Source organism: Manduca sexta, chromosome 18, assembly GCF_014839805.1.
Source record: "Manduca sexta isolate Smith_Timp_Sample1 chromosome 18, JHU_Msex_v1.0, whole genome shotgun sequence".
Lineage (NCBI taxonomy): Eukaryota > Metazoa > Arthropoda > Insecta > Lepidoptera > Sphingidae > Manduca > Manduca sexta.
The window spans coordinates 6,084,479-6,112,257 of record NC_051132.1 but is presented as its reverse complement, the minus strand read 5'-3'; the positions used below and the strand labels follow the sequence as shown (position 1 = coordinate 6,112,257).

General features: G+C 33.8%; 2 protein-coding genes across 2 annotated transcripts; both read left to right on the top strand.

Moving 5' to 3' along the window:
• Window positions 1-386: 386 nt before the first annotated feature.
• LOC115450376 lies at window positions 387-6,162 on the top strand. Its single transcript, XM_030178377.2, has 3 exons — window positions 387-811; window positions 4,488-4,774; window positions 5,255-6,162. Exons 1-3 carry the CDS (start codon window positions 425-427, stop codon window positions 5,301-5,303), a joined length of 723 nt encoding a protein of 240 aa, XP_030034237.2. The 5' UTR covers window positions 387-424; the 3' UTR covers window positions 5,304-6,162.
• A 7,459-nt stretch (window positions 6,163-13,621) lies between these two features.
• Window positions 13,622-19,126, top strand: LOC115450381. The gene is made up of 3 exons (XM_030178384.2): window positions 13,622-13,822; window positions 13,900-14,155; window positions 18,415-19,126. Exons 1-3 carry the CDS (start codon window positions 13,676-13,678, stop codon window positions 18,732-18,734), a joined length of 723 nt encoding a protein of 240 aa, XP_030034244.2. The 5' UTR covers window positions 13,622-13,675; the 3' UTR covers window positions 18,735-19,126.
• Window positions 19,127-27,779: the final 8,653 nt, after the last annotated feature.

The window sequence follows — 27,779 nt, the reverse complement described above, 5'->3', positions numbered from 1 at the left end:
AATATAACGAATCAAATCCCAAAGAGTTGGCTTTACAATGTGTTTATTTGCAATAAAAAAACATGTTAAATTATTTAAAATAAAATAATCTAAACACATTTTGCAAGTGCTGTTTTGGATCGATCACTGCCAAATTGGTCAACCTTGCTAATAAAAGTTTACGTGTTTTGTGTCGTGGTCTTTTAACTTTTGTTGTTAGATATAATTTGATGCGATATAATGCTAATATTTAGATGGTTATAGAAGTCCTGTAATAACCTAGAACACTTTTGCCATCATCTATCCAACCGACTGCATAAATGCATCAATGCATCCCTCTCAGTACAGTCCACTGTAGCGTGACACCAAGCGCATATAAACGCTGCACGTGGTCTACATTTTAACGCAGTGCCCATATCGTCAGCCAAGTGAGAACCGCCTCAAAATGGTACCACACTACCTCCTAATCCTGACCTTGGCAGTGGCAGCCAGTGCCAGGACCGCCAGCACATCCCATAACAGACTAGATGAGGGAAGAAGTTCTGAAGACAGTCTGCTTGGGGATCTGAAAGTTGCTTATGACACATACAAAGAATGCAGTGGCGAAGAGATCTCCAGTTGCTTGAAGCAGAAGCTAGCAAAGACTTTGTCAAGGATGTCAAAGAGCGATGAGTTGTCGGTAGTGAGTGGTGTCACGATAACCAAAGATAAGGATGCGAAGGTCAATGACGTGGAAATTGACGAGGCGGTTCCGAGGAGCTTGGACGAGAGCTCGTTGGACAATTTCATATTTGATAAGATCGTTGGATTCATGAGGACTCACACCATTCAGGTAAATTTCGAATACTAATTCTATACTAAAACTCGAAATAATGAGTAATATTGTTTTAAAAAAGTATTAGCATTAAAAGCTGGAAAATAAACAGTTGATGAAGATTAATGTCGTCAATTTACAGGATACACATTTAAATTTTTCAAATAGTGTTACTGCGCTCTCAAGAAATATAACATTTGATAAATAATGCTAAATTCCATTAATGGATTTTCTACATATGTTACCAAACATGCTTCTTTTTAAAACAACATTTAAGCATTTTAGGTATGTGAACCTTATTCCCTTGATGAGTTCTAAGCTATCAAATTCTCTAAGTCACAGAAAGTTTCACGTATTTGATCACATAGCTAATTGAGGTAATTTAAGATTTTTGTACCACTATAATAATAATATCAGTCCTGTATTATATACTGTCCAACTGCTGGGCACGGGCCTCCTCTACTGCTGAGAGGGATTAGGCCTTAGTCTACTCGCTAGCCTAGTGCGGATTGACAGACTTCCGGCACCCTCAAAATTCCTATAAAGAACTCCTCAGGTATGCAGATTTCCTTACGATGTTTTTCTTCACAGTTAAGGCAAGCGATAAGTCACAAAGAAAACACACATCATTTTAGAAAAGTTAGAGGTGCGTGCCCTTGAGATTTCAGCCTATAGACATTCGTCTGGTCCGTTTCACACCCGACTAAGCTATCGCCATATCACTAATGCTCATTTGGCAATATATACCACGTTATCATCATACATAATACTAATGAATAAGAGTGACAATCCCGCCTATACAGCCGCCACTACAATTCCTATGAGCCTAGTCAATTTCATGCGCATTTTATTTGACAAAAGCTCGGCGAGTATCTAAGATTTTCGTAATATCTTGAAGAGCTAAGAAAAATAATCAAATAGCAAAATAAGTTGACAATAAATATAAAATGTCATATTTGGGGGAGGCCTATGTTCAAGTTGGACATTTTGTGGTTGATAATGTTAATAAAGAAGAAGAAGATCCTGACAAAGATGAAGAAACATATTCTAAGATAGATCGTAAAGACGCTAAATCTGACAAGAATGAATAACAGTAAATCCGAACAACATTCGAGCAAAATAATATTGTAGAACACACAATAGCATCCAATTGATATTCACAGCACGTGTTTTAAAAACCCATTAATTTCGCTTAACGACGTCTTAACTAATCGGTTATGACATTATGATAACATTGTTCGCTTTATTAGTTGTAGTAGGTCGTTGATCGTAATTGATTTTTTTTTTGTTTTTCTTGTCTATTGTTTTAATTTTGTTTTTTTAAATTTGGGCCTACTAATAAAGCTTTCTTTGATCATGGCCCTATCGGAATTTGGCCAAGCAATAAAATGAAAGAGTAAAGTGTAAGTAGTGAGTGTATTTTAAAGGTTATGCAACTTTCGGCATATTATTTTCCCGGAGTTTAATATTTGATGTAGATTAGCGTTATGAAATTTATTTTGCTATAAATCAACGAAGGTCTGAAAAACTACAGGAAATAGAAATAAATGCAGAAGATTGTGTTTCTGTGGTCAGCCATCTATCGGTAAACATTAAGCGCTTTCCCCATCCATAACACTTTTATACTGATGTGAGATCCTGTATATTAGAGTAATTAAATTACCTCCAGAAATATCACGCTAGAATAAGTTCATAAGCTACAAACAGCTGATTGCAAACAATCAATCAGATAATCTTATCTTTTATCTTGCATTTTAATTGAGATACTCATTCAAATTTGAAATCTACATAAACTTAGAAAATTGATATTTCCATGGTAGATCATGTGGTTCTAAATATGTGACCGTAAAAATATTACCAAAATATGAACAAATGCCTTGGAAAGCTAGTTAAGTTCACAACATTATTTATAAGTCAAATTAAAAAAGAACAATATAGCACTAAAGAGGTGAATAGTATTTTTTTTTATAAAACTGCATTTCGAACGACAGCTTTTAACGGAAAATCTCCAAAAATAATATGACAAAATATAACAGTTTTAGCATCAAATTAACTTCCCCTTATTATTGTACTAAATGTTAATAATTTTCATAGAGGGACTAATAACTGCAATACGATAGCGCTGTAAAGCAATCAGTAGGCATTATGAGACAATCCAAATATTTAGAAAATAAATATATCTAGGTTTTGTTTACAGCCCGCGACTTGCTTACATAGTCCTTTGTTTGTGAAAATTACCATATTTTAATCATTAACTTGGTACCAGAAAAACATGAGCTTCAAGATCATTGCGTGAACAAACGATGATATTTCAATGCATTAATGCAGCACAAGTCATATGCAATTGAAAAACGTGCATACCGCACGTCGACGCACCGTGACCGCTTTCCCATTGCATCTTGATAATAGCATGTAATTAATTCAATCTTCACTTTTTTTCCACTGCCACACTCTATTTAGCTGTTTTCTCGTGTGTCCACCCACTTAGCTTCGGCGATAGCGGTTTCTTCAGCTAATTAGCAATGTATAGCGTTAAACGATTTTGATTCTAATTGTGATGCATTTTGGGTCATTCGGATGTTTTGTTTTTAGGAGGTATCATTGTTAGTATGGTAGGTTGGAGATAGCTGTCTCATTGATGTTTAATATTTTAATCAGACAGTATACGTTTATTATATTTACATGGTTGTTATAATTATGGATATTACAATTAAGAAGATATTCATTGTTTAAATACGGTGTTAATCTCGTTTCGAAAAATCTCATTAGGTGAAGATTAGCAGCGGTACACATTAGGTAATAGGATTATCGTAATAATATTAAATAATAATATCAGCCCAGCTTTATAATATACTGTTCCACTGTTGTTGGTACGGGCCGCCTCTACTAAGTGGGTTTCGGGCCTTAGTCCACCACGTTGGCCTAGTGTGGGTTGGTAGACTCCTTATACCGTCAAAATTCTTATGGAGAACTTCTCAGGGGTGCAGGTTTACTCACGATGCTTTGCTTTGAAAGCAAGCGATAATTCACAAAGAATACAGACATAACTTTTTAAAAAAATCTCTCGGGTTTTGACCTTGCGCCGGTAATATATTCTAGACAAAAACATTAAAATAGAATGTTTTATTTTAAGAAATTTATAGGTATACACCTTCGTGCTGTCAAGCCTGAAATTTTTGTTGTGATTATGTTTTTAATACTACACTTTATACTAATTACATACATGAATACTTCCTAGGATTCCCAAAGTCTATCGCGTGCTACATTACGGAACTGCACTTTATGTAATAAATGAAAATATGGTTTAATCATGACGTCTAGTATATTAATTTTCAGGTAGGAAATGTTTTTATTAATACCTATACGAACAGTTAATATTAGTGCCACGTTAGACTCTTTGAAATCTACTAATTTATAATGGGAGTCTTTAGTTATTCCTTTATATTTAAAAAAAACATAAATATTTATTTGTTTATTAACCAAATGAATTTTTATTCCGTTATCTCTTATATCCATTTCATGGTTGTCTGTAAGAGATTGCCTTTTGCGATAAGACCCCATTTGTACTTTTTTCTCTTTTCTTGTACTATAATTTTTGCCTCTGGTGTACAATAAAGCATAATAAATAAATAAAATAGGATCATAACATAAACACTGTTACGATAAAGTAATCGATTTCAAATAAACATTTCAGGTCAAATTCCCAACGAGCTCCGACGACCTCTCCTTCGACGAAGGCCGCAGCAGGAGGAAGAAACTCGCGCCTATGCTGGCCATCCCCATCCTGATCATCGGCATGATGGTGCCGCTCGCGTTCGGCGCCCTCGCCCTGCTGGCCGGCAAGGCGTTAATCGTGTCGAAACTGGCGCTTGTGCTGGCTGGCATTATCGGCTTGAAGAAACTCCTGTCACCGAGCGGCGGAGGACACGAGGCGCACGAGGTGGTTGTCTCTGCTGGACACTCGGGCTCTGGTTGGAGCAGGTAATGTATAACATGGAAACCTCATGATTGTATGAAGGTTAAGGCAAAGTGCAGTGAACCTATAATGGCACTTAATACCAGATGCAATAAGTCCAGTTTGGCGTGCTATCGATAAAAGAACTCTATATTAGTTCCATGATATAAGAGGCGGTGAAACTATCGGATAAAACAGCTTTATTTTTAAATAGAAAAGTTCGAGATGTTGCTATTTTCTGATCTTAGAATCGAAGGAAGTCATACTATTTCAAAATCTAATTAAAGAATTTCATTATTTCTCACACCAGTAAACGACCGGGATAAAACGTAGTCTATGTTTTTAATTCAGGACATGATCCATCTGTGTGCATATTTCACCTAAGTAAGTTCAGTTGGTTTTACGTTTACTTCTAATAAACATCCAAACAAAATCACAAATTTCGCAATATTTTTTTATTAACATAAAGTAAGAAAGTTTAATGTATTTATTTCGATATTTTCCAGGTCGCTCGAGAAATCCCACGACTTAGCGTACAACGCGTACACCCAGTAGCCGATCAGACAATACCCACCTTTATAACGCGATTAAGGAAACGTTGAAACTATGCCTAAATACGTATCAGTACCAGAATAATATTTATTGAATTATTTATGTGAAAATATAAGCTCGTCAATCAATGCTATCAACTTATTTTTTCAAATATTTTTCAAACATTGAAGGAAAATTTTTATTGGTGTTCAGTGATGCGAGGAGAAGCTTCGCTCATTAATTTCCAATATTTATTTTTATCAAAAGTTTTAGAAAGAAATTCTGTTAAAGTTACAAAAAGAGTTTGTTAACTTCCAGTCATAAGTGCTGATTGACCTGCATATAAAAAATGAGTTAGAGAGAAATCCACCGATTCTCTAAGCATTTCCAGTACCTCAAATACTCCTAAAACAAGCACAATCTGCCAGTATTTATACCTACGGCTAGGTTTTAGTTAATTAGTACATTATATAATTTATGTATATAACGCATATATATTAAGTCTTTGGAATTTGCTTTAATATTTAGAGTACCGTTTTATAGACATATAATATATTGTGCATTATTATAACTTACTATACACTAGTTTATTTAGATCAATTATTAAACAAAGTGTTTTTATCGTATAACAATATTAGTTTTCCAGCACAAAAAAAGATAATATTTAATAATAAGTGAACTCTATAATTATTGTCCCGATTGTTGTTTCTGTCCATGTTGACACCAAAGAGCTCGACTAACGTCTCCAGAAGCCTTCTTTTGGCTGTAGGGTCATAGGCCACATACGAAAGGCCGTATTGCTGGTCACAGCATGCATTGTGAGAAGATTCCTCATTTTGAATCTCTAATCATTGGGTCTTGAGCTTTCCATCAGAGGGTGATTGGTTTTTTTTTATATTTTTATATGCATTTATATTTTTAATATATATAAAAATGTAAAAATCTTTTAAAATAATAATAAATTTCCGTTATCCCTTTTTTGAGCTTAGGGCTACTATATACTTATTATTATATTTATTTATGCTATTCGTAGTTTATTATCGTGACATTATTTTAGTCATGAAAGTGTTATTATATCCCATTTGTATTGTTATTACAAAGTTTCTGCACTGTTTTTTGAGCTCTGGATATATTTAATCTACCATTAGATCTTTTATAAACATCCATTAAGATAGAAACATATTTTTATCGTCATATATTTTTATTATGTAATAATCATGACATTTATATGTTTGAAAAATCCATTATTCGTTATATTTCAGTATATATTTCATAACACCACTGATAGGATAATCGGGTTTATAATTATTAGAGGCTTTTAACATATAACCATCCCAAAGATTTTCACACAGCACCTTATATTATTTATCTGTTCACAAAATAAATAAATCAATATAACACATATATTATAGATATATATGTATTCGTATGTATAGTAAATATCATGTATATGTTCCTCAAATGTACATATGTAAATAAAATATGCAGGTTTATTTAGTTTATTATCTATTTGTGTAAATGTAATTATTTATTTATATTACAAATTATTTACGTGTATATATTTTAGTGTATACTATATATTTTATTTCTCGTATTTAGAATTTATGATTGCAATGTAAATATGATTTATTTATTTTCCATAATTTAATTGTTACGTTTCATTCAATGTTTTTGATTATTTAACTACATTATAATCAAATGTTATGAATAAACTATTGGTACTCATATTGTTTTTATATGATTAGTTTATTTTTTAGGACCTAAAATAATGGAAAAAATATTTTTTGCTTCACATTAGTATTTAGTCGAAATTTTCTTCAAACGAAAAAGTATTTTACACCAAAAGTATCAGATAATATAACCGATTTTTATTAAACATGCAGCACTCAACTTATTATACAACCAAATTTTGTGTCGTTTATTAATAAACTCAAAAATACACCATTTATATTCTAAAAATAAACACTCATTAATAAATTTTATGCAATTTCGCCAAATCACATTAAACTCGCAAATTAATGACATCCGTTTGAAAGTTTCGCGTCAAAAAGTAAACGTTCTTGTTACCTAATACATGTTTTGTATGGAAACGGGACAATAGGAGCTCATGCATTATGCAAAATAGTATTGTGTGCCCAAAATTTGGTCGTAGTATGGCCATAGGAAATTGGGCCAATGAAATCGAAGTACGGTTGTGACCGAATTTTTGCGAAATCTACATATGCAACTGACTTGGTGAGCTTACAAATAGTTTAGAGTAGGGTACCTAAATATATTTTACATTCATTTAACCCCATTATATTAGTTAATTACGTTTAGAAGCGGTGAGTGAACACACATAAAATACTGAACAAGATCCTAACAGATTTTAAATTGAAATATAAAATAACACAAGAATCCTGACTCGAATAAATAGTAACTTAACGAAATAAATCTTCAAACTTAATAGATTGTTAAAGAATTTAGTGACGCTGCAATGAAGATAATGAGTTATGGAGGACATTAAATATTAGTACGAAGTAGTAGTGAAAATGTTATTTATATAGTAACCTAGTAGTTTCCTTAGAGGTGAGTTAAAGAAGCAAAAATATTATAATATTAATAAGCATTAATACGAGCAGTTTTGGAATATTTTCTAGTCCAAATTACTTTCGAAATTGGGGACTGAATAAAAAATATTACCGGAATCTAAATATTCATTATTTAAATAAAATGCTTTCATATTTATTAGAAGCAGAGAATATGCTTTTACAGTAGTAACAACTTAGACCACTAGAAATTATTCCACTCCATCAAAAATGTTACGGAACTCCCCTATACACATTTTCTGTGTTTTTTTTTTCGACACTTAATTTGACAACTATGATTTTTTATAATAGTAATCGAGCATACGGTTCAACCTGATGGTGAGTGATGACCGCCATCCACGTACATCTGCTCTGCTAGGGACTATAGACATGGGTTGCAGGCATGATAGGATAATTAACGCAACGATAATTTTGTAATTACGTCTTTGAAAGGGATTTTAAAGACGTAATTACAAAGCTTTCGGTTTCAATCTCTAACATTTAAATTACAGGCAATATCTCAAAACATAAGCGAAAGCCGATATGACAATACAGTGACACCAACTGATATATTTTATGGTGTAGCATAAATGCCTACAGAGTACTTTCTCCTTCACACCATAGACAAGATGGTTTCTGAGTATCAATTCTGTTTTTTGCTCAAGTAATTTATCGCTTATACTACAGACATGACATTGTCGCATCCTTAGTCTTGTAATATGGTGCATGGACTTGCAGGTACTGGATTTGATTCCAGGTCGAGCAACACTGTATGACTTTTCTAACACGACTTTCTTAGAACTTTGTCGGAAAAGAGTTGTGGTCAAGCATATGACTGCTTAAAATCTTATCCATCAAAACTCTCTCTAGGATATGCTTCGAAAAGTTAGTTGCGCCACCTACCAGTATAGTAAGATGAAAGATACTGGGAAGAAGTGTGACATAATTCATATAAGCAGTATATTATTTACACTTTATATACAAAGAATATAAAGGCGGACTTAATGCCGAAGGCATTCTCAACCAGTCAACCTTTAGGGCGTGCAGAGACTAAAGAGGTAGGTGTACAAAACGAGAGAAGTTTTATATCAGCCCCGTATTATATACTGTCGCATGGCTGAGCTTCGGCCTCCTCTACTACTAAGGAAGATTAGGCCTTAGTCGACTGCGCAGGCCTAGTGTGAATTGGCAGACTTCACATATCCCTCCAAATTCTAACACAGAACTCAAGTTTGCAGCATTCCTCACAATGTTTTGCATCACCGTTAAACCAAGCGACACTTCACAAAGAATATACATAGCTTTTAAAAAAGTCAGAGGTGCGTGCCATTGGATTTTGAACCTGCGCACATTCGTCTCGGTAGTCCGTAGTAGCTATATAATAACGCCCAAATAATGTAACATCCAATGCATATCTTATTGAGATGTATGTAGGAGATATTTTTCCATGAAAAAAAGGAAAATATTAAACAAAAAGTAAAGTCAACTAATGACAGTAAAACTAAACGCAGACGCAATGACTGTCGTAATTAGGGTCATTGTCACCATTATACGTTCAGATTGATAACAAAAGTGATTTCGATTTTCAATGCCTGTAAGTGTTGGAACCATTAGTTTAATGAAAAGTCTTGATGTACATTTTGATAAGAAGGAATTTGGAATTAAAGAAAGAAACGCTCTTTTGGGTATCCATTACTTAAACTTTATTTATTCTAACAGGGTGTAAGTTAAATGCCCTTTTGTGTTCTCGTATTTTTGCATCATATATATATCAGTAACGGGTGTCATTATTAATATGTGTATATTTATAAGTATGTACATGACCGTAAGGTGTAATTTTCAACAAATATATACTAATATTATAACTTGACGTCTTAGAGGGAGACAAGAGGCGTAATGATGTCATTTCAGACTGAAAACTAACCGAAATAAAAAAGATTTTGAGAAGAAAGCAGTTTTAATTAATCTGGGATACCACCTTGCAAAAAGAAAAAATATGAATATATTAGGATTTTAGATCATACTTTTGTAGCGGCGATAGCCTAGTTGGGTATGGAACAGACTGCCAAGACGAATGTCCGCAAGTTCAAATCCCAAGGGCATACAACTCTGACTTTTCTAAAAATCATATGTGTATTCTTTGTGAATTTATCGTTCGCTTTAACGGTGAAGGAAAAACATCGTGAGGAAACCTTTTTTTTTTTTTGGTTTCGCGGAGAAAGTACCTTATTACTACCGCCCAGCCTTCGCGGGGGGCGACTGAGCGGTTATGCTGGGGTAACCGTGCCTTACGGCCCGACGTTGAGCCGCCCGGATTTGATGGTGACCTTCGAGCGACCGCCGGGCCGAGTCCCTAACCATATGTACAACTTAACCTACGCACGGCCTACCAGCTAAAACTCCGCGGTGGCCCTCTTCGGCGCATTTGGGACGGCTGCGGGCTTCCTCTGACGTTGTAGTGTCTAAGTCTACGACCGCAGCCGTCCCTGCGCGGTGCCGCCTTGCGGCCCGTCTCCTATGGGGGGGGGGGCCTCAGAAGCCCCCGCGCACCAAAGTACGCCCTCGGCGTCTACGGCAGTATTAGGCCAACAACACACTGCCGTCCATCCCGGGGGTCAACCGAAAAATGTGCAAAATGCACAAAAATGTACTAGGGCGGACAGCCCCCTGCTGCCCGCCGACGACCCCCTTCGTGGCCCCTATTAGTCGCCTCTTACGACAGGCAGGGGATCTTACCTTGGTGGAATATCGTGAGGAAACCTGCACATCTAAGAAGTTATCTATAGGAATTTTGAAGGTGTGTGAAGTCTACCAATCCGCACTAGGCCAGCGTGGTGGACTAAGGCCTAATCCCTCTCAGTAGCAGAGGAGGCCCGTGCTCAGTAGTGGGCAAGTATTTATAATACAGGGTTGATTTTATTATACGATTTTACATAAACTTGGCTTTAATGCTGGCTCAATAACACCAATTACTTTTCGAAATCATATACTAACCACGACATATGAGAGGTTTTCATTTGTTTTTCGACAGCTTTAATTTTTTTTTAAATAATTATTAATAAATCGAATATTGTGCCAACTATGGCGATAGGCTCGCTACTTATCTCATCATGGGACAGAATATATACGGTCGAAAGGGGGTGTAGCTGTTTAGCCTCTGCCTACTCCTTTGGTGATTAAAGTATGTGTATCATTAAATCAATCAGCGGAAAGACTTAGCAGCTTGATAACCTTAAACTTGACCATTCAATATATAAAAGGCGTGGGGTGTATCAATAAACTATTGGCTGAAAGATTGACGCAGTTTTAACTTAACTATTCAAAATACCTAATCAAAACAAAAAGTAAAAAACTAATGAGTAGAGTAAACTTCACGTTAACACTGAAATCATCGTTGCTATTGACCCAAATAAATTACACAACGTATTGAAAAAGAAAGAAGCACAATAGTCGCTCACGCTGTAACGAGGTTACATCATGAAAGTGAGTTGTTTCTTTTTCAAAAAACGACCATTGAAATTCTTTTAGTGCTTGTCATGCTTTTTGATTGGATGTGTTCGTGTGGGTTTTTATACATCTAGCTGTATAGCTATATACAAGTATAGTAACAAATGTGGCTAACAAGTTTGGTGTGTCAAGTACCGCTGGTTATAAATCTAGTGATGTATCTGAGCTGCTTACTGTTTCCTGCATTCCAATCCAAATTCTACCTGTAACCTTAATAAACTTTGCAACGCAACTACAAATATAGTATGTACTTATTTGTGGTAGGTCTCTCATATGTGAGGGTCCACCTGGGTAGGTACCACCGCAATGTTTGTTTCTGTCGCCAAGCAGCGAGTAGTCACTGTTGTGTTCCGGTTTGAAGGACATTATAGCCAGTGTAACTACTGGAGATAATAAGACGTATATGTCATGTCTCTGGATGGCGAGCACAGTGGAATACGATACAATACTATGTAATTCAAGGTGTTGGATGGTGTTTCTACTATTTATGGGCGGTCGTATCGCTCACGATCAGGCGAAAAGCAAGCTCGTCTCGTCATTCAAAGAAATAAAAAAAATATTGTTATATTAGGCGGTCTCTCAATTATGAAGGGAAGGTACAATATTACTTTAGTCGTTTTAATTATTACATATCTATATATCGCTACTAATATCTTAAATCTGATGTTAGATTGAACACTTGAATCTTTGGAAGTGCTCCGATTATTAAAATTCTTTGTCTTTGAGCAATGTTATCACTGAATGCAATAGTTCTTAGTCGGAGGACTTCTAAGCAGGCGAAGTAGAAAGCAAAGGTATGAACCGAACAAAAATTCATTGTTTAGCTAGAAAATATAATAATTAAAGTGCTAATAATATTGAAAAGATAATTATCGTAAACAAAAACATCATTAAGATGGAAAGTAAAGCGCGTTTACAATATTTTCCATTATTCGACAGCGTGGGAAAGGAAAAGTTAATAGTGATTCCATGTTACTGGCTTTTGTTTAACATGATTTTAATAACGCCTCTGTAATTCTCATATGAGATACAATTAATCGTTGATATTGCTGTTTTTGTCTTTACATTTTGAAGATCATGTCGAAGTTGATCCACGTTATTAATATTTGAGCTGTTCATTCGATTATGAACCTAATTGTTTTCCTATCTGTTCTTTCGTACAAAGAATATCTATACAACAGTTCATCTAAGTTGAAGATTGTGTTAGATATTACAATATTTTCCTTAAAATAAAATTTAGGCTTGACTCCATAAGATATTGACTGCCCAGCTTAAATTATTAAATTATTAATTAAAATTTCATGTAAGTAGCATGAAATTTTGAAATAAAATAATTATGTTACATGTCTGTAACCATGCATGTAATACTTTCGACTACATATATAATATTCAAATCTTTAATTTATTACTCATACCATATGCATTTCTGTTAACATTAAAATTATTCTTGCTAGTTTCTATAGTAATTTTCTAGCTCGAATACATACGTATATATTAATACGTGAATAAAAAACGTTATGCCGAATTTTAGGCACATTAAGCGCATGAAGGTTTGTAAGGTTTAGTATAAATAAAGTTCATATAAAGAAGGAGTGTGTTACAAAAATAAATTTAATTTAAAGGACGACCATTGATCGACCACTAGTCTACATAATTATAATGATTTAAAAAATTATACAATGTTACATTTTGCGAAATTTCACCCGTTGAACGAATGTACAATAAAAAAAAAGAAATTGTAAAAATAATAAATTAATGTCAACGGCACGTCACACTAAAACTGGCAGATTAAACGGTCGAAAGCTAAGGATACGGTTAAAACATGTTAATGTGGCTGTTATACTTTCTTCTACGCATTCTTTGTTAGAGACGCTTTCCTGTGCCAGTCCCGTTAATCAACATATCAGAACAATAAAATTTCCCTACACGAGAAATCAAAGCAACCGCTTTCAATTCGGAACTTATTAGGTAATAAATCCACCTGTAACACGAAAACATGACAAATCACAGAGCACGCATGCACTATGTGCGAACATCCGCGCGCGCATCTCACGCAACTAGTACAACCATTCATCCGTGACCGTGTACTTGACTCACACAAGTGCACAACACACATATGAATGAGCCCCAAAAAACGTGCGTACACGCAACAAGTTGTATTAACATAAAATGATTTCGTTGGTGCCACTTTAATCGGCCGCATTTGGACTCACTTTTCTTGACCGTGCTAAGGAGTGGGGTGAGAGATTTAAAACAGACTGTTTCATGCACTGTGACCACACTTTGTGCTAGCTTTCGTAGGGGTAGTTTCGAACGGACGATATGAGGTGTTATACGCTTGTCCTACTTTTCGTCGCCGCTGTGCGGTCGATGCCCACCGCGGAACAGGATGCCGACCCTGGCATGATGGGAAGCGTCCTCGGAGCCGTTAAGGAGTGTGCGGAGCGCGACGTGTCCTTGTGCCTCAAGGTTCGGTGTGTTCAAGTGCTGTGAAGTGTTTGTGATCAGTGTTCTTTAACTAAGTCATGTCTGTATTTTGGTTGCAGGAGAAGGCACTGAAATATCTCGACACTTTGAGGTCGAAAAGGGAGATTACTGTTGTTGATGGTGTTACTCTGGACAGCAAGGGTTCGCCGAGGTCCGCCAGGGCCTTGGAGCCGCTGTCTGAAGAGCCTCAAGCTCGTGAAGCACAGGTGGAATCCAGATTGGTGGACTCGGTTGCTGATTTCCTTGAAAACTATGTCGTCCAATTCAAACTCCCTTCATCTGCTGTTGAGGGCATGAGGAGGTCTCTTGAGGAAGGTATGTACAAATTAGTGTGATTATATTGAAATAATGTGATAAAAATTTGCTTGTCTATATAATTCTTCGATTACCTTAATTGTATGTTAAGCATGTTGGAATACTAAGATTAATCAACTGCAAGGCAAATATTGGTAAACGTTAAACACATAAGTAGGACGTCATGTTATAATTTTAATCAGATTCATAAAATGTAAGTTACAGTAATTTAAAAACAGAAGAAAATCACGTAAAATTAAGATATTTGACATTAAAAATATAACGAAATATCCATAAAATAATACTTAAATCCTAAATACTTGCTTAATTACCTCGACATACACGGGAAGAGTTTATCGAGCATTCAATTTGCATTTAGACACAATAAAAGTAGCATAATTAAAGTGTGTATTTGCGGTAAGATATGGACAATAGGATATATATTAAGTATTAATTAATTCTCTTCTTTGATAAAATTTGTTAGTTGAGATTAAAAATTATCAGACATTCAGAGGATTAATGAAAAAAGTCAAACAGAGTCAATTCTGAATATTAAAATAATTATTATTTTGAAATTCATAATCATGATATATAAAATACTTATATTATAATTTGAACAATATCATGTATATGTACATTTGGTATTTACATTATGGTGTATTATCACACTATGATATATGAGGTTACTTTAACGCAAGAGACTAAAATAAATAATTTGATAAACAATTCAACAAAGAACAAACTAATAAATTGGTTCTAAAAATATATGAGCAGTCGATAAAATAACAAATATAAAATTGACGCAATTTCGTTTTAACGAATACGAAAAGCAAACAGTTCTTTAGAGATAATAAATAATTAAGCTGGGCAGTTGCATGATGATAAACATGGTCACGAACGGTAGCATCATTTCCCAAAACTTTTGAATACAAATGACTCCTTTACATGCCCCCTAACCTTGAGAATACAAATCGAAAATTCATGAACGTTCAAAACTTAGATCGTGACAAAACATCGTAATGTAGTCTAATATGATATAAGAGCAATTTTATAATACCAACATTATATAAAATGACGTTCAAACAAAACGAAAGAAAGAACAAATAATGATCGAGGCAGACGGTGAAAATAAATAAGTTAAGTGTTACAATGGCTGAGAGTAAAGAGCGGTCAATGGAACACAATTCATTTGTGCATTAGATCAATGGAGCAAAACTGTTGATACTTTATTTGCATTTAATAATAGGTTTTAAGTAATTGGCATAAAAATATCTGTAGTATTTGCTAATTTGAAATCAAGTACAAGGCTTGAATCATTATTAAGGCTTTTTGTCATCAATAGGTCTAGTTAATTTGAATTTTATTGGTAATAATATAATAAGATATATACGATTAATGTGCTTTTTGAAAATAATAATCAGTCAGCGTAACTGCAAATCTAGATATTTAACGTCAATTCAACGCAATAATTCTTCGTATTGTAGATTCACTGGAGCTTAAAACGATGTTCGAAATATTTCGCATGTCATTTCGAGGCGATAATTTCTTAGGCAATAAATTTTATTGGTAGTTACAATTAGTATATGTACGATGAATCCGACTGAAACTGCATATATCTCGCTATGGTCTGATTGTGAATTGAGCATGCAATGCTAATTAATCTTTTGCATTTTGCTCTGTTTATTTTGCATCGAGGATAACACATTTCTTTGAATAGCTTTCAAATATTTAAATTATCATCATAAAATACATCATCAACACGCTTTGACTGTAACACACCCAAAAGTTTAATTAGAGTCATAAATAAAATAAGATTTCGCGTCTCACTGTCTCCAAAACTTTCACTTTTGCGTTCAAATGTAATACGCTTAACTAATCAATTAGCCTGATGAGCTAAAAACTTTGGATTCCACGTCGCGTTTCCTCCATGTTGGTCATACGGGTTGTTTACCACGCACACATCACGTTTGGTCAGACAACGGTACAACCAGATTGACTCGGTCCGTTATCAAGGACTTCTTTTAACATAGTATCCTAGATTTTATTAATTAGCGTGTAGAAATAAGAATCCATTAATTACTTATTAGTTACATTTATCAATTTAACAGATTTACGTGAATTTACAACAAATACACATTTAAGCTTCTATAGATAATTAAAATATTAATTTATTTAATCAGTACCTCGGTTTCTAAATTTTTATTGATGTCTTATAGTAGCTGAATTTGGTATTGCTGTCTCTGTTTTGACTTCTTGTACATAACTGACATTTATATTTTATTATAATTTTAATCAAGTCTGGATGGAGAAATTATTAATTTAGTTATTTTGAAATCAGGTTTTAGAATTATTTCAACTTTATTTATAGAAACCTGATACTCACGAAATGATGTTGTATTAGCTGTTCCTATTTTTACAATTTTCTGTTTGTAATTGAAAGCTCTTCTGCTCCGTAACAACTTGGAGTGTTTAAATTAAATTATAATATATAAAACTATAATTGACTGATCGAATAATTTAATAAGTATAATGATTTCTTATGTTTACGCGAATGTTAGACATTGAAATTAAACTAATTTTCGGATTCTATCGCGGTATTGGTGTTTTATTTTCTCCCGACGTTTCGAAGACTTTGCAGCCTTCATGGCCTTCAGTCCCCCCCGTGACCATGAAGGCTGCAAAGTCTTCGAAACGTCGGGAGAAAATAAAACACCAATACCGCGATAGAATCCGAAAATTAGTTTAATTTCAAATTTAATAAGTAATTAAATAATTAATATATAAGCAAGGATACTTGTAGATTATGTTAATAAAATTTATTTGGATATCATAATTTTCAGAATCAGAAAATAAAATAAAGTAATAAATATGCAAAATTCAATAATATCTATTTATAGGTTATATATTTTATCAATACTGTCTAACATTAAGGGCATAAATCTTAATTCGACCGTTTCTAATTTTTATTTCAAAATGTGGCTAATTTCTGAAATATTATGTTAAAACGTTTATTAAAAAGGCTATATTTTGAAAACAAATTTAAATCTTATATAATCTAACCCTTTTAAATTTGTTACGGCACCCTGCACGATAATAAATCAAAGCAAACGTTATGAAACGCATAAAGTTTAAAAAGCTCCATTAACTTAACCATTCCTAGACAATAAAATACTTGAGTCTAAACCGGTCATAAAACCAATATCCTGCCTCAACATAAACATTAAAAACCCGGTGATCCCATTACAATAACTTTCAATTTAAAAACACGAGCACGTACATTTTGTACATGAAAGCGGCAACGGCATTCCTGCTGCGGTCATTAGACGTGTGGGACTCCGACAGAACCAGTTGCTGTGAGCTAGTCATCGTGAAATCGAGCCATAAACAACCACTCCCAAGTGTCTTCTTTAAAGAAAGTTGCCTTTCCAATTGGTCCGCTCTGACAGATCAAGTTTTGGTCAAATTCACGTTTTGGCGAAAATGACTACAGCTTTTGCTGGTTAATTGTTGGAAACAGTGGTTTCTTTACTTACTTCTTACTGCAGTATAAAATCTGGTATCATTGTCATCAGTTTGAATCTGCCGTTACTGCTAGGAGATAGTTGTAAGTTGTATGCGTATACCATAAACGAAAGCTCCCTAGTTTATGGATACTAGAAATTGTAATAAAATCAACCGACTAAAGTTGTATTTGATGCTAGTTTGTAATCAAAACAATTGAATCCAATACAAATAATAAATTTCGAAGGAAAGTAAAACAATAACAGGACATGCAAATTCCAAAACGAACAACTAGGCTGTATGTAAACAATGACGGTGCCCAAGAACAATGTTCATTCGCACGTGCACAAGCAAAATGTGAAAGTGTTCGGAAACCTGATCAAGATACAAGATGTGTAGGACGCGATTATACCCTCGAGCCATGCACTTGTGGAACGAACATGTGCATATTTTATACGCGCTTGCTTAGTTTCTTCTAGAATGATCTTCATATTTTTCTTGAACGTTTATGAAAATCGATATTTTAGTTAAGTGATAAGGTAAAATTATGAAAGTAGCAAGGAGGATTGAAAGCTCTTAATCTTGGTGGATTGATATGAAAATTATAGAATTTTTCTTTTTGTAATTTTAATTTTCATGCAACAAACCAGACAAGGAGACAAGATCCTATGTTTTATCGATTTTTAATATAATGCCTCATCATTTGTACCAAAAAGTATTTGTCGCCACAATTATGTTTTGTTGCCTTGGGTTTTATTAAATTAAATGTATTATTCCAGCTCGTGGCAAGAAGAAGAAGATCAAGCAGCTCCTCCCTCTCCTAGCCATCGCCAAGCTCAAGATCATGGCCTTGATCCCTCTGTTCCTTGGAATCATTGCGTTCGCCGCCGCCAAGGCTGTCATCCTTGCCAAGATCTCCTTACTGGTCGCTGGTATCATTGCCCTGAAGAAACTCCTGGCAAGCAAACACACTGAGACCAGCTACGAGGTTGTAGCTCATCCCCACCACGAGGAACACTATGCCAGCAGCGGCCATGGTTGGGGCAGGTCTATCGACGAAGTCCAGAATTTGGCCTATGGGGCCCATGTTAAAAACTGACTAGGCGATGTATTAATGATTCATACTCGTATAGTTCAAATTTGAGATCGTATGACTATTTATTTAGCGTAAGATATTTATTAACTATTTATTGAAGGAACGCCCCTTTGTAAGGGGTTGTAATGTTGTTGTTTTTCCATAAACCCCCGTTCTGAATTTGTATGATGTCGTTATACTATATTAGTATATCTTTCACACCCTATACGGTATCCGTATTTGTGTATTTTTATTGCTAAAAATAATTTATAGTTATACTTATATGGGATTTCGTCTAGTCTTCTCTCTAAGTCCTGTTTTATAGATTAGTTTTTATTTTTTAATTTTATGTTATTTATTATATGTATTTATTATCTGTGATATTATTTTCATCGTATATATTTGCACTTATTTATTATTCTGTTTATTTATTTTATGTAAAGATTATTTTTTCTTTTTATTTGATTTATTTCATTTCCAATATTATTTTATTTATTTTGTTCGTTATATATTATTTATCAGGTGTTATTATCGTTATGTCATAGTATATTGGTTCTTCTCAGCTTTACTCATATGTTATTTGTTGTGCACTTATCATTGTTTTTATATTTCTCAATGAGTCGTACAAATAAAGAACTAAAAATAAATGTGTGTTTTATTACTTATTTATAAGCATAGCTGTGCCCGCGGCTTCGCCCGCGTGTAAATCAGTGTCTCACAAAGGTTATCGTGCCTATTTTTTTCAATAGTAATCGTTTTATTTCAGTAAATTTACGTAAAACCATAATGTACTATTAACCTAAACCTTCTCCAAGAATTGCCCAATCTTTTAGTAAAAACCGTACAAAACTCCGTTCAATAGATTTTGGGAAAATCAATCACATACATACAGACAGCTGTTGGGATTTTGTTTTATATAGATATTTATCAAAAATATATTATACAAATATTACAGCCTCGTCTACATAAACCCTTTAAGAATATATCAATTTTAGAATCTCTTTATCGCTTAATAAGTTATGTATTCTTAAGGTGATTTTAATTTGAATGACAGTCTGTTGTTAAGATGACTTGATAGTTTATAGACCGATTGGGAATTCTTAAACTAACGTGATAGAATTATGATCTAAAACACGCCATAAACAGATAACTTCGCCCAGCAGTGAGATCGCGTGACTAAGTTGAGATAAGAATAGATTTATTTTGTTTTTATAATTTTAAACATTATTTGGTATAATGGTTTCTTATGTTTACGCGAATGTTAGACATTTTGCGTACATCGGAGTATCAGTAGCTAACAATAAAAAAAAATATATAATTATAAAATGTAGGTAGATATAGTAACTTTGACTTTTCGTGCCAATACCTGTCCCCCCGCGACCATGAAGGCTGGAAAGTCTACGAAACGTCGGGAGAAGATAATAATATAAAAAACCGCGATAAAATCCGTAAAATTTATTAAAAATTTTTGGTATGACATAATATTATCCTACGAGAGACAATAAGATCTAGGAATTGTGTAAAAACTAAGTTCGATATTGGTTATAAGAGTTGTAATTTTATGTATCTATTTCATGACTTCATAGTATAATATTTTACAATTATGAGCTAAAACCTCGGTCTATTATAAAACTTGATTACTTATAAAAGATGATGTTATAAGGACATAAGTATTGTTTCCAGATACCTAAGATCTTGAAGCTTTTTTTACTTCAGATGGTAAATATACTACTTTGAATGCGAAATATTATATAATAAATAATTTAAATGTGAAATAGATTTTGTAAATGAATTTAGCGTGAGTGCAATGAAACACACTTTCTGTCTGAAGTCTAATTTTTATTTTTATTTTTATTAAAATGATGTATAAATAAGCACAAATTACGTAAACGTTATAAAAGATATGTAGGTATCTTAAAATATCTATGCAAAACTAAAAAATTATGAAATGAGAACGTAAAACCTCGCCTGATTGTAGCAAAGTCAGCCATAGATCTCTATGGTACTTTATGCCAAAGTCTTTAACCTAGCCAGCTTCTGAAAACTATTTAAAGACTGCTCTTGACTGAATTTAATTCGGCATTGTACCAAAAAGCATATACAATATTGTTAACTCTAAATGGAACATTTCATCATATACGCTTAAGCAGCAGTTGCTTCGTGTAAACTCAACTGCATACTCTAAAGTGCCTTGCTATGTACGAATAAACGACTTTTCGACAAAAACTAACAATATTTGCCATCTCTATTAAACAGTGCGATATACTCGCTTCACGGGCTCAGCATACGTTCAATATAAACTTCACTATCTTAGAATATGTTTAAAGTAAACTTAACCTGCACTATAGAGTGGTATAACTGGTCTTTCCAGCTCAACATACCTTCAATCTGTACTATAGAGTGCCTTGCAATGTTCAAATACGCGCTGAATGAAAAGTTTGAAGCAACTTAGTATCAGGCGCTCCGATTGTGTTTAAAAGATATTTTGTAATATTTGCGTATCTTGATATATGAAATTTAATTTATACAAGTTCATAATAATTATAATGATATGATTATTTTGCAGATATATTGCAAATTTATTAAAATATACATGAAGTAAATATTGAGGAATGGATGGAGCGAAAATACGTCTTAATAAAAATAAGACAAATATTTATTTTGATGATACTTAAAATATCGATTAAATTTTATTACAATTTTATTTTATTGGATCACGACAAAATTGGGTTAAACACATGTTCTATTGGAATGGTAATTATATGCTTGGCACGTGGCTGACCCTGTGATAAAAGTTAAGATCGATGTCAAAAATTGTATCCGGCTGTAATTAGACGCCTCAGGAAGTAGGTATGCTTTACATAAATAGTTTGGTATTGCCAAAAGACTGTTGCTATTTTATTATAACGTCCTATATGGACCGAAAATTCACACATTCAACTAGCCAAAACTGTGGTAAATGATAGTGTAGAATCCCCGTACACAAGTGCCAACTTATTTTTGATTTGAGTTAATGTATTGCATTTAAAAAAAACCACTTATTACACGTTTTTCAAAGACTAACCGCGCCTTCTGAGACTAAAATTTTTGTAAGCACCCGTCAAACTTGCGTAAACAAATTCACTAGCATTTATCTTCGAGTTCTTGCATCTTAATGTTAGGCTCGGATTATTTTCATACCACCCACATAATTTGGCAACAAATGCAAATTCCTAATATAATTGCTAATGAACCACTGCGAGATTAGTTAAATAAATTGAAGGAGAAGGTGATAAGGGTGTATTAGGGGTATTTTAGGCCTCTGGTTATCGTACTGTCTTGGCGTCGGTTTCTTTAATGCAGATGTATTATTCTAGTTGGCCATGCATGCTTTAGAAAATATATGTAGGTGAGAATCAGCCGTTTAAATAGTAATTTATTGTGGTTCATAATCAGTTAAATTATATTCACCCTACAACAAACTTGCGTCGGTAGATTACATAGAAAAAGCGTATGCACATATTAATGCTATATTATAAACGAAACATCAAATAAACTGACCAATAAAACTTTCTATCGCAACGTGAGACGTGCTAGTATATTGATATTACTTAATAACATAATAGGAGACCGAAATCGCCTTCACAACATGAGATACGATTTATCGGTTCAGATGTTATAAAATAAGATATTAGGTTTTGCTCGTACATACCGTGTACGTGAATGGACTTTACCATAAGTCATATTGAGTATTATGAGGGCTTAAAAATTACACGTTAATGGTGTATAATATGGATGCTAAAATTCATCTAAATCCACCAAAACTTTTTCATTTTCCCAACGTTTACACTTTTATCTATTATCTATATTTATAAAATTACGCATAGTTAATAAAATAAATAAGGATATGTTTCTCAGTGTAATAGTATGACTATCTACCTAAATATTCCTTTGCCTTTATATTTTGTTTCTAAAAACAGACTTAAAAGTATTCACGGCTAAATTAATTGCCTAACACCTTAAATTATTTTAACTAACAAATTATGATCATATCTATCATCTTGAAATTTATGACACCGTGTATGTATTAAAAATCTATGATTTTCCCATCAAATATTATTTTTTAAAAATAGCCTCCCCCAAACTGATCAAGCATCTGGACTCTTTGTACTACTCTTGACCATAGCGCTTCGGCTATTTAGACAGTGCTATCGTCTAATTTTTTTGAGAGACTGATTTTTTTCTTATACCTACTAGTGCATAGTCTATGACAGCCTCCGAATAATCGGTCAGATAAGAGATAAAAGATTATCGTAAAGTATAAAACCCATGTTGTTATTATGTATCGTTCAACTATTCTCAAGAAGTGTATTATACGGAAATTAGTTGTTGTTTGAATTTTTTTATAAGAATTAATGATCATACGTTAATTAAAATGTTTCTGTGTTATCTTCACAGTAGTGGTATTTATGAAAGCACTTTATATTTTTTGGTTTCATCAAAAATATGTTATTACGAAAATTATAATATTTTTTGCTAATTACATTTCTACGATTTGAATTTGCAAACCGCAAATTAAGGCATAACATTCACTTCTTACACACTTACGGTTTAATGCACTAAATTATTGACAGGCAAGAAAATATTAAATTTATAAATATGTATACCAAAATTCTAGCGAGAACGTGGAGAGCCTAATACGCATTAATTACCCCAGTTATTTTGCTTCTGTACCAGTATTCTCTTCACATGTGTACTAACTACCTCCACGAAAATTATATCAAAGCTTATTATAGAGCGGCGATAGCCTAGTTGGTTGTGGAACGGACTGCCGACACGAATGTTTGCGGGTTTAAACCCCAAGGGCACACACCTCTGATTTTACTAAAAAAAATAGTTGTGTATTCGTTGTGAATTATCGCTTGCTTTAACGGTGAAGGAAAACATCGTGAGGAAACCTGCATATCTGAGAATTTCTCTATAGGAATTTCGAGGGTGTGTCAAGTCTACCAATCCGCACTAGGCCAGCGTGGTGGACTAAGGCCTAATCCCTCTCAGTAGTAGAGGAGGCCCGTGCCCAACAGTGGGACAGTATATAATACAGGGCTGATATTATTATTATTATGTTGAAAATATACGACTGTATTTGCAGTTTTCATTGATGCGTAAACTGTCAATGTGTTTACGTAATGGTGTTTAAAAATCATGATTTATGCATAAGAAACTTTCTCACGAATGAACCGTCTGCTAATAAATCAATTACATAAGTCATATTCATTCAGCTTTTGAAAATGTCGAGATATGAGACAGCGTGTCGGCTGACGCAACGAGTATCCGGTTCCTACACTGATAACGATTATATAACAAGGAATGTTTACCGACCCTGGCACATAGTAAAATCTCATTTGGTTCCATTCCAACTACTTTAGATTGCCTAAGCAGCGGTGGGTGTGCCTGTTGTACTGTATCTCAAAATATGTTTGAAAAAAACATTAATTAATTTTATTTGAATATTGGAATATAAGGCACTGCAAGACCAGTGGGTCTTAAGAGGATTTGTATGAGGAAGGCGGTTAGATGTGATAATAAGCTTAATAGTTTATAGAATTTTCGGAAAACTGCTGTCGTCCCAATGTGGGATCGGTGAAAGTTTTAGGCGTGTTTTATCGTGGACTTAGTTTAATATTTATCACCCGCGGGCTGGTTCATGCCAATACAATTTGAGGGACATTAGTTAAACTAAAAGGAGATTATATTATAGTAAAAACCGATCGGCAGACAAGAAAGTCAGTTTTCTCAAAACTCAGAACCTCATGAGATTAATGGACAATCTGCTAAACTTAAAAAATAATAGAAATTAATAAAAGAAGAACAACATTTAGGTTTCTGGATGTCTCATTGGCTATACGTGACTCTAAAACATCCTGTCACATAACCTGTGAGACAGTAATACTACCTCGATAAAGCCAGTATATTGATATGTTAGAAAAATTTTGTATTTTAACTACAATATTTAGTTCATCCATTCATTCTATAACGTGCCTACAGGTGTAATCAGTTCATATTCATGTTATCCGGTAGACGAGGCTCCCACGCGCGCTTCATTAAACTCTTTTGGTCATAAAAAAGAAGATCTAACAAGCCTTCACATTACAATGTCAGTTTTAATTTCTACAGTGAAATTAATGTTTAGAAACGTTCCACGTGCGAAATGATGCAGTTGTTTTTACGCATAATCACTCCACTTTTCGTATACGAACAATATGACCTGGTTTCGCACGATGATAGCTTGTACCGATTGTAAAATTTTAGAAAACATCTGGGAACATGACAGGCTATTAAATTCACTTTTATCTCATGTTTGAGTCGTAGTATTTGCAACTGTTTAGTGTCTACTCGTATAATGCTCAGATGCTGTCAGCTTTTATCTTAGATATAATAGAAATTTCGTTATAATTTAATTACTAGTACTATGAGCCTGACAGGTACTTAAGATTAATAGCTACTAATGTAAGCAATAAATATTTTTATTTATTTGAAATGATCTTAAAAAGGATTCCTAAAAACGTTTTAACGTTTGCCTGAACAATAAGTTTTGTTTCAAGCATACGTTTCTATCCAACATATTACTCAGCGAGTTGACATCATGGTCTTGTATACTTGGAATGTAAAGCTTCTGTTGCATAATGAATTGAGAAAAGGAAGCCAGAACCAACACGGAAATCCCATCTCATAAATCATTAACGCCACCACGCGCGGAGAAATCTCCCTTTACACATTCAACGAGTGCCCAGAAGCGATTGACTGATTCGTCCTCGCTGCCAAGTACTTCTCTAGAAACCTTCCGACCTATGTCTAAAGCGGTAACGTCAATTTGAATTTTAACGCTTGAAAACACAGTTCAATTTTGCTTGGTTGTGTCGATATTGAATATGGACGATGAACTCTTTCCATGTTCGAATGCAACTATCAATGGAGCTTTTGTAACGTTTTGTTATCTTACTCACGGCTTGAGATTGTAAGACAGATGAAATGTTTATCTTAATTCAAATAAAAACAGGGATTTTTAAAACCTTAATTCTTCTTGTGGTAACGTCATGCTATAAAAAAAACTTTTGATAATAATATTCCATAAAATCGTACGCTTAATTATCTACCCTGTTACTGTCCTATTAACCACTCTGTTACTTGTACTTTACTGTTAACTTTCAAATGTCCATAATTTGTGGAAGTTTTGGTAATGCATCAATTTAGATGGACTTACAATGGTGGCAGATCTCTCATATGTGAGAGTCCGCCTGGGTAGGTACCCCCGTATTATCTAATTCTGCAGCAACAGTGTGTCGTCACTGTTATGTTCTGGTTTGAAGGACATTGTAGCCAGTAGCACTACTGGACATAATATGACTTAACATCTCATGTCTCAGGATGGCGAGCGCAGTGGAAAACCAAACAATATTTTGTAATTCAAGGTGTTGGATGGTGTTTCTACTGTTTATGGGCGGTCGTATCGCTTACCAGGCGAGCGACAAGCAAGTCTCGTCATTCAAAGCAATAATAAAAAATAAATAAAAACTTACTGGTAGTTTTTTAGCACTTTATATACAAATGTATACAGGCGAACTTAATGCCGTAGGTATTCTCTATCAGTCAACCTTAGGGTGGTATAGAGATAATCATGATCATGATCATCATCCTTATCACATTAAACTACAGTCACAGTTGATCGTTAGATCTATGGAATGCAGAGTCACAATCGTGTCAGACGAAGGTTTTTAACGATATCATCTCGAAGCTTTCTATTATTACTCATATCTGATGACAGAAAAAAATAAATGTCATTTCCTTATAATACAATAGCTAAAACCATACAAATTCACGCTGTCAATATAAAAACGTAATTGTTGTTTCGCTTTATGGATGTGTTGGTAATAAGCACACCTTTACACTCAGTCGTCTCATTAATCTTCTCATTGTGGACGTTAAGTGCTGCTAATGTTACTGTCTCTAATATATCTTCGGTAATCATTGTAACTTAATCTTTATCTTCAAACACTTCTTTTTTTCTCTCTGAGTATAGAGAGTCTCGTCTTAAATTTAAAGAAGCAATAAATATTGAACCATGCAATTATCAACCATAACATATATCAGGTAGTTAAAGAAAGGTAATTTCGCGCCATAAACGTTGAACATGCGAGCAAGAATTTTCACATCGGACCACCAATGTGCCATAAAGCAACGATTATCGATCATGAGGCGAAATGAAAGGAATAGCGAGTGATGCAAGTTTTCAAAAAATATATACAATTACATAATTATTCATGAATTGAAGAAAGTTGAATATTGCGCAATAAGTAGGTGCGGGTCAACTGCGTTAATGAAATTAAAAGTGATGAACTGCCCACAGTATGAATAACATAATTCAGCAGTTTATATTCCACTTCAATTCAACTTTAAGTACATATCAGTTAAAAACTTTCGCTCAATACGATCTGCGTTACGCTTCCAAATGGTCTGTTAATTTACAACAGAATACAAATGGTCAAAAATTATAGGAAATCGTTTAGTGTGGACTCTGTGATATAAGTTCATTGGATGCCTTTAGAAAGTAATTTTGCGAAACCTTCATACGTCGGAACCGGAAAAATTATCGGCATTTCAAGTATTTGGGTCACAGGTGTGACATCATATGGGCTATTGTTCTAAACTTTTGGTTTCAACTGCTTTTTATAATGCAAATGTAATATGCGCATTCTACGTCCAATGAGTTGCGTAATTTTGAAAATGTAGGTGACCTGTCTACGTGATAAAAATGAAGATTAAAATGTATTTTTTTATTTAGTTAGTTTTTTCATGTTTCTAGTATCTGGCATAGTTATCAATCAATACGAAAATAATCAATAATATATATTATGGACTATGTTGACGATAATTAGTTACAGAAAAAATATTTTCACATTACAAAAACCGACTGAGATAAATATATAAAAAACTACAGATTTCAAAAATATAGAAAAAAATATTATTCTCGTATATAAAATATTAGCCGTCGATATTTTTTTTGTCTATTTTGAGATCAAAATTAACAAA

Excerpts from the sequence above, each read along its gene's own strand:
- LOC115450376 (XM_030178377.2), top strand. The coding sequence starts at position 425 with ATGGTACCACACTACCTCCTAATCCTGACCTTGGCAGTGGCAGCCAGT. Across the intron at positions 812-4,487 it reads TGAGGACTCACACCATTCAG|GTCAAATTCCCAACGAGCTC; the intron begins GTAAATTTCGAA and ends TAAACATTTCAG. Across the intron at positions 4,775-5,254 it reads TCGGGCTCTGGTTGGAGCAG|GTCGCTCGAGAAATCCCACG; the intron begins GTAATGTATAAC and ends GATATTTTCCAG.
- LOC115450381 (XM_030178384.2), top strand. The coding sequence starts at position 13,676 with ATGAGGTGTTATACGCTTGTCCTACTTTTCGTCGCCGCTGTGCGGTCG. Across the intron at positions 13,823-13,899 it reads ACGTGTCCTTGTGCCTCAAG|GAGAAGGCACTGAAATATCT; the intron begins GTTCGGTGTGTT and ends TTTTGGTTGCAG. Across the intron at positions 14,156-18,414 it reads GAGGAGGTCTCTTGAGGAAG|CTCGTGGCAAGAAGAAGAAG; the intron begins GTATGTACAAAT and ends GTATTATTCCAG.